The sequence below is a fragment of the Physeter macrocephalus genome, chromosome 21 (assembly GCF_002837175.3).
Source record: "Physeter macrocephalus isolate SW-GA chromosome 21, ASM283717v5, whole genome shotgun sequence".
Lineage (NCBI taxonomy): Eukaryota > Metazoa > Chordata > Mammalia > Artiodactyla > Physeteridae > Physeter > Physeter macrocephalus.
This window is the reverse complement of record NC_041234.1, coordinates 36867932-36876782: the sequence shown is the minus strand read 5'-3', so window position 1 is coordinate 36876782 and position 8851 is coordinate 36867932. Positions and strand designations below refer to the sequence as shown.

At 45.4% G+C, this 8851-nt stretch overlaps 1 protein-coding gene across 2 annotated transcripts; it reads left to right on the top strand.

The window, feature by feature from the left end:
- Positions 1–3164: 3164 nt before the first annotated feature.
- On the top strand, positions 3165–8126 carry LOC112062593 (autophagy-related protein 16-1-like). Of its 2 annotated transcripts, XM_028482407.2 has the most exons (6): positions 3165–3425; positions 3692–3797; positions 5739–5888; positions 6032–6079; positions 6911–7012; positions 7824–8126. In XM_028482407.2, the coding sequence occupies exons 2-6, from the start codon at positions 3754–3756 to the stop codon at positions 7915–7917; spliced, it is 438 nt and encodes a 145-aa protein (XP_028338208.1). In that variant the 5' UTR covers positions 3165–3425; positions 3692–3753; the 3' UTR covers positions 7918–8126. The 2 variants fall into 2 exon arrangements, with proteins under 2 accessions (XP_028338208.1, XP_028338209.1); XM_028482408.2 differs by lacking the exon at positions 3165–3425 and having other exon boundaries at positions 3441–3797.
- Positions 8127–8851: the final 725 nt, after the last annotated feature.

The following is an 8851-nucleotide window of genomic DNA, read 5'->3' as shown; positions in this document are numbered from 1 at the left end:
CCCACTCCCTTTGTCCTGAAGTCCTTTCTCTACGTCTGCATCTTTATTCCTGATGCCTCTAGGTTCTTCAGCACCTTTTTTGTTAGATTCCATATATATGTGTTAACATACGGTATTTGTTTTTCTCTTTCTAATTTACTTCACTCTGTATGACAGACTCTAGTTGTATCTGCCTCACTACAAATAACTCAATTTCATTTCTTTTTATGGCTGAGGAATATTCCATTGCATATATATTCCACATCTTATTTATCCATTCATATGTTGTTGGACACTTAGGTTGCTTCAATGTCCTGGCTATTGTAAATAGAGCTGCAATGAACATTGTGGTACATGAGTGTGTTTGAATTATGTTTTTTTCAGGGGATATGCCCCATAGTGGGATTCCTGGGTCCTATGGTATTTCTATTTTTAGTTTTTTAAGGAACTTCCATCCTGTGCTCCACAGTGGCTGTATCCATTTACATACCATCAACAGTGCAAGAGGGTTCACTTTTCTCCACACCCTCTTCTGCATTTATTGTTTGTAGATTTTTTGTTGTTGGTCATTTTGAGTGGTGTGAGGTGATACCTCAGTGTAATTTTGATTTTTATTTCTCTAATGATTAGTGCTTTTGAACATCCTTTCATGTGTTTGTTCTCAATGTGTAAACCTTCTTTGAAGAAATGTCTATTTGGGTCTTCTACCCATTGTTGGATTGTTTTTTGTTTTTTTTTTGATATTGAGCTTCATGAGCTGCTTGTAAATTTTGGAGTTTAATCCTTTGTCAGTTTCTTCATTTGCAATTATTTTCTTCCATTCTGACGGTTGTCTTTTTGTCTTGTTTATGCTTTCCTTTGTTGTGCACAAGCTTTTAATTGTCATTAGGTCCCATTTTTAAATTTTTGTTTTTATTTCCATTTTTCTAGGAGGTGGGTCAAAAAGGATCTTGCTGTGATTTATGTCATAGAGTGTTCTGCTTATGTTTTCCTCTAAGAGTTTTATATTGTCTGGCCTTATATTTAGGACTTCTATGCATTTTGAGTTGATGTTTTTGTACGGTGTTAGGGAGTGTTCTAATTTCATTCTTTTACATGTAGCTGTCCAGTTTTCCCAACACCACTTATTGAAGAAGCTGTCTTTTTTTCCATTGTATATTGTTGCCTCCTTCATCAAAGATAAGGTGACCATATGTGCGTGGGCTTATCTTTGGTCTGTCTATCCTGTTCCATTGATCTATATTTCTATTTTTGTGCCAGTACCACACTGTCTTGATTATTGTAGCATTGTAGTATAGTCTGAAGTCTGGGAGCCTGATTTCTTCACCTCCATTTTTCTTTCTCAAGATTTCTTTGGCTATTTGGGGTCCTTTGTGTTCCCATACAAATTGTGAATTTTTTTTTTTATAGTTTGATTAATATGTGTCTTGGCATGTTTCCCCTTGGAGTTATCCTGTATGGGATTCTCTGCACTTCCTGCACTTGACTCTTTCCTTTTCCATGTTAAGGAAGTTTTCAACTGTAATCTTTTCAAATATTTTCTGTGTCCTTCTCTGTTTCTCTTTTTGTTCTGGGACCCCTATAATTTGAATGTTGTTGCATTTAATGATTTCCCAGAGGTCTCTGACAGTGTCCTCAATTCTTTTCATTCTTTTATTCTTTTTTCTGCTCTGTGTTACTTATTTCCACGTTTTTATCTTCCAAGTCAGTTATAAATTCTTCTCCCCCAGTTATTCTGCTATTGATTCCTTTTGGAGAATTTTTAATTTCATTTTTTGTGTTGTTCATCATTGTTTGTTTGCTGTTTAGTTCTCCTTGTTAAACGTTTCTTGTATTTTCTCCTTTCTATTTCCAAGATTTTGGATCATCTTTACTATCATTATTGTGAATTCTTTTTCAGGTAGACTGCCTATTTCCTCTTCATTTGTTTGGTCTGGTTTCATTTTACCTTGCTCCTTCCTCTGCTGTGTATTTCTCTGTCTTCTTATTTTGCTTATCTTACTGTGCTTGGTTTCTCTTTTTTGCAGGCTGCAGGTTCGTAGTTCCCATTGTTTTTGGTGTGTTCCCCCAATGGGTAATGTTGGTTTATTGGGTTGTGTAGGCTTCCTGGTGAAGGGGACTGGTGCCTGTGTTCTGGTGGATGAAGTTGGATCTTGTCTTTCTAGTGGGCAGGGCCACATCCGGTGGTGTGTTTTGGGGTGTTTGTTAACTTATTATTATTTTATGCAGCTTCTCTGCTAATGGGTGATGTTGTGTTCCTCTCTTGCTAATTGTTTTGTATGAGGTGTCCAGCACTGTAGCTTGCTGGTCGTTGAGTGGAACTCAGTCTTAGTGTTGAGATGGACATCTCTGGGAGAGCTTTTGCCATTTGATATTATGTGGGGCTGGGAGGTCTCTGGTGTTCTAATGTCCTGAACTCAGCTCCCCCACCTTAGAGGTTCAGGCATGACACCTGGACGGAGCACCAATACCCTGTCAGCCACATGGCCAGGTACGTGGGGAGTGTCTTGCCTTTTGGGAAGTCTGAGGTCTTCTGCCAGCGTTCAGTAGGTTTTCTGTAGGAGTTGTTCCACATGTAGATGTATTTTTGATGTATTTTTGGGGAAGAAGTTGATCTCTCCACGTACTTGAAGGTCCTGAATTAGTTTAATTTTTAATTTTAATGTATTTTAGAATTATTCCTGTAAGGTGTTCCAGATGTTTACAGCTGGAGTCTGCTGTGACTGGCAGTGCTTTTGGGTGCAGCAACCAACACTCAGATATTGGCTGACCACAATCCTCCATACAGCTGCAGAGAGCAGCCAGTGACCCTTCTCTTGCCAGGGAGGTCCGTGGGCCATTTTGCCTGATTCAAATCACCAGCCAGCAAGCCCTCTTCATGACTCCACTCACCAGGTCACTTATTCTTTCTTCTGCATTATTCATTCTGGTATTCATTGCCTTGAGCTCAACTTTCATCACAGCAAATGAACTTAAATTTTTCTTGCCTCCTCCTTATAGTTTCTAGTTCCTTTTTACAGTAATTTGCATATTTGTCAATAACCTTTCTAAATCCTTCAGTATTTTCATTACCTTTTTTTTTTTTTTTTTTTTTTTTTGTTTTATTGGTGGTGGGAGGTTTATCCTCTTCCTCTTGATACCTCACCCCAGGCAATACCCAAAGATAGGCTTTCTGGGTGTTTCCCTGAGCTGCTCATCCTTTTGTCTTTGAGTGTTCCTGACCAGATCTCAGGGTGTTTGGAGAAGCTGGCTCCCTGGCAGTTTGCCGCTGACTCTTCCAGTGTGGTGCCCTGGAGGTTTACCCTGGTTGTGTTCTCTCCCTTAGCATACACTCACGGGACACAGCGGCAAAGTGCTGTCTGCCAAGTTCCTGCTGGACAATGCGCGTATTGTTTCTGGAAGTCACGACCGGACCCTCAAACTCTGGGATCTACGCAGCAAAGTCTGTGAGGAAATTCAGTCTCTCTGTGTCTATGAACGATTAGATATTAACCTCAGAGGTGTTTGTTTCCACATTAAAGCCTGCATTTAGTATGATAAACTTTGGAAGTCCAGTCTCATGTTGAGTGGCGCTGATGTAGTGGCTGTTTTTCAAGTTTGAAGCTTCATTTAAATAAGTAGTTCTGATTACTTAGGGTGAGAGTGCAGCAATGTTATGTGCACAGCCGCAGAGGGGCCTCTGCTTGATTATTCACGTTCGGTTTTCTTTCAGGCATAAAGACGGTATTTGCGGGATCCAGCTGCAATGATATTGTCTGCACAGAGCAGTGTGTGATGAGTGGACATTTTGACAAGAAAATTCGTTTCTGGGACATCCGGTAAAACACCCAGGAGCTTGGTGGGGAGGCAGATGGGAGGGTCTGTATGTGGCAGAACTGTGATGGTGTCTTGTGTGTGGGTTGTGTTTTTAAAATCCCTGGAAATGGCAGAAATGAGCTCCAGTCCACATTATCTTCCCAGTTTGATATTCTTTACCCTGAAGTAGACGGTCACATTCAGCAGTCACCTCTGAGCATATGCCCTGTGTACTTACAAACAGATGAACAACTAGGTTGTTAGGTGGTTTCAAGTGTAATCGAGAAGACAGACACACAAGTCTACAGGGTGTGTTGAAGTAGGGCCAGGAGCCCTTGTCCAAGGATGTTAGAGACCGTCTGTCAGGATGAGTCTTGAGAAGTGAGTAGATTTCACGTTGCAGAAGAGCCACTGAGGGACATTCCAGGCCAGAACAGGGCAGTCTGGCAGGGCAAGTCAGGCGAGGGCAGAGGAGACTAATAGGGTGGGTTGGGTTCAGATAGCTGCAGGCTTTGGACACCATTGGTAGATGACTTGATCTCATAAGCCGTTGGGTGTTTAGGGAAGGATTGCTTCATGAGAGTGTGGTAGATTACCTTGGTGGCAGTTTTAAAGGGTGTACTGGGGAGCGGGAAATCAGTAAAGCATTGAGGATCTGAACTCAAGGCAGTGGAGGGAGATGTGAGGGGGGATTTGGACGGGGTTTGTTACAAGTTGGATGTGGAGGGTGAGGAAGGAGAGAAGCAAGATGCAGAATAAATGACAGATTTAGGAAGAGGATGCAGTGAACATGTTCAGAAAAGGACATAAATTTGAGGTTTCTAATAGACATTTGGAAAAACAAGTTTTGAGAGGTTGGTTGGGAGAAAAAATGAGACGTCCTCACAGGAGGACTTTGAAGACATGAGAGTGCATTAGTGAGAGCCCACGTGTGAAGCAACGGGAGGGCAGTACTTAGGGAGCTGCCCAAGGAGGCAGAAGGGGGAGAAAGCTGGAGTCCTGTTGCTGGGCCAAGGGGTGGGGGGGGCGGGCAGAGGGACAGGAGTCCTGTGAGGACGAGGACAGCTGAGTAGGAGGTAGGGAAGTGGTGATTAGTTTCAGGTGTACTGGTTGGCAGAAATTTGCACCGGGAGTAAGGAATTTTAGAGCTAAGCTGGATGTTAGAAGGCTCCTCCTGGTCTCCCCCCTAATTTGACAGATGAAGACCCCAAGTCCCAGGGAGGTGGAGCGGCAACCGTCAGATAAACTCTCCTACTTGGTTATGGTTTGAGGTAGGAAATCATTTCATCGAAAGTTTACGACGGAATGAATGACTCCAGAAGGGTCTGTACCTCTTTGGCTGTATCACCAACAGGGCCCAGCCCAGGATTGCTGAGCACAGACCTGGGTGTGGACCACGGCCCAGAGGAGAACTGGGAGAAGAAAAGGAAGGAGAAGGGGTTGCCAGGGTGCCCCAGTTCCACATCTGGAGGCACCAGGATGAGTTACTTGGAGGGTCCCCGAGCTTTACTTTGTATGACAGGAAGCCTGGAGAGTCCACACGTTTGTCCATATAAGGCAGCCCAGACCTGCTAAAGCGGTTTATGTCCCTTTGGATAAGTTGAAATGATAAAACTGAAGTAATACTAATTAAATAGTAGCCCTGCTTAGTTCATGCTGATCAGAAGCTCTGATTGGCAATTACTGTATCATTTCAGAAACAGGCAAGGAAATTAATCCTTACCAGTTTTAGAGTTCTAGTACAACTACTGATAGAATCTATTGATGGGAAAATAATAAGAGCCAGGGCTGAGATTATTTGTGTGTGGTTGGGAGTGCTTTCACCGTCCTTGAAGAGTATTGCATTCTAGTTCAGCTGCCTTTTCTCCTTCCTCCTTTTCTCCGTGGCATGCCATCCTGGTTGAAATGGGGAAGTTCTGACCTTTCTGTGTTAGGTTTTCTCAGACTTTCCATCTTTTTCGTAGATCAGAGAGTATTGTCCGAGAGATGGAGCTCTTGGGAAAGATTACTGCCCTGGACTTAAACCCAGAAAGAACTGAACTCCTCAGCTGCTCCCGAGATGACCTGCTAAAAATTATTGACCTACGAATAAATGCTGTCAGACAGACATTCAGGTAACTGCGGACACTCTGGTTGGGTTTCATTTGAGTCTTGCTGATTTTTCTGAGGGTTGTGAGAAGGCCAGAAGCCTGACTTGCCCTCACATCCCAAGTTTGCATGGACTCTGGGGGTAACGGTGCCCTGTCGTCTGTTTCAGCGCGCCGGGCTTCAAGTGCGGCTCCGACTGGACGAGAGTTGTGTTCAGGTTAGTGGTGATGCACCTCCTGTCCCACCCCGCGCCCGCAACGTGGTTCACCTCAAAGGTTAGAGCAGAGGCATCTTCCCCCTGGGGAAACGAGCTACATCTGTACGGTGTCTCCACGTGCGCAGGTGTCCAGGAACGAAGCTGCACGTTCAGTCCTAGAGGTCACTGTCACTGTTTCCTTCCTTTCTAAAGTGTCCCTTCTGTGATTGAATGAAAATGTGTCCCAATTCAAAAACTAATAATGGCTAGTTGGTTTGTTCTGGGTATATCAGGTTCACCTCTCTTTACTCATTTACATAAGAACTCTTTGAGAGCTTTTTGGGAAGGGTGGTGTCCCCTGGAACAGAGCAGAATAGGCTCTCTGGAGAGGGGGTGGTTTCCACACATGGCTCTTCTCCCAAATACATTGCTATGGTCAGTGCCAGTATCGTGGAGAAGCTTCTCTACAGTCGATGCTTCCTTCCTTTTCTGCTTTCGCTGAACCATATAACGAGGCAGTCCATCAACTGAAAGAAACCCTTCACCATGTGGGGGGTGACTTTGACCTCCCTTTGTACTATGTTTGAGTCTGAGAGATGGTTAGGGACTTGTGGCCCCGGGAAGTAATGCAGCGGCACCATTTTTCATTAGCTGGTGAGGCCAGACGATAGGGTGAAGCGGCTTTGGCCAAAGCGGTTGTGAAGAGCATCTTCTGGTTTCTGGGTACACGGGAATGGTCACGTGTTTGACTCGTAAGTGAAGAGTAAACATGACTTCCTGGGGAGGGGTCCGGGAAGACGCTGAGCTGGGGGTGGGTGGTAGACGGCGTTTCTTGTCTTATGTGTCCTGCAGCCCTGACGGCAGTTACGTGGCAGCAGGCTCGGCCGAGGGCTCTCTCTACATCTGGAGCGTGCTCTCTGGGAAAGTGGAGAAGGTCCTTTCAAAGCATCACAGGTAAGATGTCAGCCCCTCTGAGGTAGTGAGCAGGCCTGTGACTTCATCCCAGGGGTCATGTCTCTTCGGGCATGGACCCGAGTCGACCCCATGAGGGCAGTGTCCACTCACGTGCTCTACTGTGAGCCAGGTTAGTGGAGGGAAGCTGGGGCCCTTCTCCCCGGGCAGCAGACAGCAGCGTCCTGCTTATTTATATTACAGACCGTTCCAGCTAGAGCAGTTAGGGTATGGCCACTGGAGAAAGGTTAGAGCCCCACGTTCTGTCTCTCGTCATGTGGTACCTCCTGTCTTCCTCCTGCCCCTTCACCGCTCCTCCCTCTCTGGCTCCCCTTCTCCCCCTTCTAAACCCCTTTCCTCAGGAAATCGGCTGCTTGTAAACACCGATTTTCACGTGCTTTTTACTTTCATCCAGGCCCCTTTTCCTCTCGGCTTTGTTGTGTCCCCCAGGCCCAGCTGCTCTTAGAACCCAGGCCCAGGGCCCTCCGGGACCGCCCCTCACCGCCCTCCTGTGTGGTGCTTCCCCGCTTCTCAGCCAGTCGCCCTGAGGTGCTCGTCAGAGGCTCTTTTCTTAACTCAGCTACTCCCTTAGGGTAGACTTCATAAGGCCTGACTCCTTTCATTCCGAACTACCTTCTAGAATCAAGGCAGGGTTCCTCCAAGTTCTTTCGCTCTCTAAGTGCCTGTCTGTGCGTGGGAGCCGCACCGGCGAGTAAAACGGGCACACTGGGACAAGCCTGACGCCCTGATGGTGAGGGAGCCCGGCGCTCGGCCCACGGATGTCTCACCCGTGTTCCACCCTCTCCCTTTGAAGCTCAGCGATCAACGCCGTGGCCTGGTCACCTGCCGGCTCCCACGTCGTCAGCGTGGACAAAGGAAGCAAAGCTGTGCTGTGGTCAGAGTACTGAGGGCACCTCGTCAGGAGAGAGCGGATCAGAAGCTGGAGGGGCATGCGGGCCCCACGGCTCTGTCCTGGCAGGTGGCGCCTGGGCTGTGGCTTTGACCTCCAGAGAAGAGCCCGAGCCGTGGGGCGCAGTAGCCTGCCTGTGAGCAGAGCTCCCGAGGGTCGTGGCCGAGGTCCCGTGGCCTGAAAGAGTAACACTGAGAGAAACCTGACGCTGCGGTGAGTGTTCTAATTTCATTCTTTTACATGTAGCTGTCCAGTTTTCCCAACACCACTTATTGAAGAAGCTGTCTTTTTTTCCATTGTATATTGTTGCCTCCTTCATCAAAGATAAGGTGACCATATGTGCGTGGGCTTATCTTTGGTCTGTCTATCCTGTTCCATTGATCTATATTTCTATTTTTGTGCCAGTACCACACTGTCTTGATTATTGTAGCATTGTAGTATAGTCTGAAGTCTGGGAGCCTGATTTCTTCACCTCCATTTTTCTTTCTCAAGATTTCTTTGGCTATTTGGGGTCCTTTGTGTTCCCATACAAATTGTGAATTTTTTTTTTTATAGTTTGATTAATATGTGTCTTGGCATGTTTCCCCTTGGAGTTATCCTGTATGGGATTCTCTGCACTTCCTGCACTTGACTCTTTCCTTTTCCATGTTAAGGAAGTTTTCAACTGTAATCTTTTCAAATATTTTCTGTGTCCTTCTCTGTTTCTCTTTTTGTTCTGGGACCCCTATAATTTGAATGTTGTTGCATTTAATGATTTCCCAGAGGTCTCTGACAGTGTCCTCAATTCTTTTCATTCTTTTATTCTTTTTTCTGCTCTGTGTTACTTATTTCCACGTTTTTATCTTCCAAGTCAGTTATAAATTCTTCTCCCCCAGTTATTCTGCTATTGATTCCTTTTGGAGAATTTTTAATTTCATTTTTTGTGTTGTTCA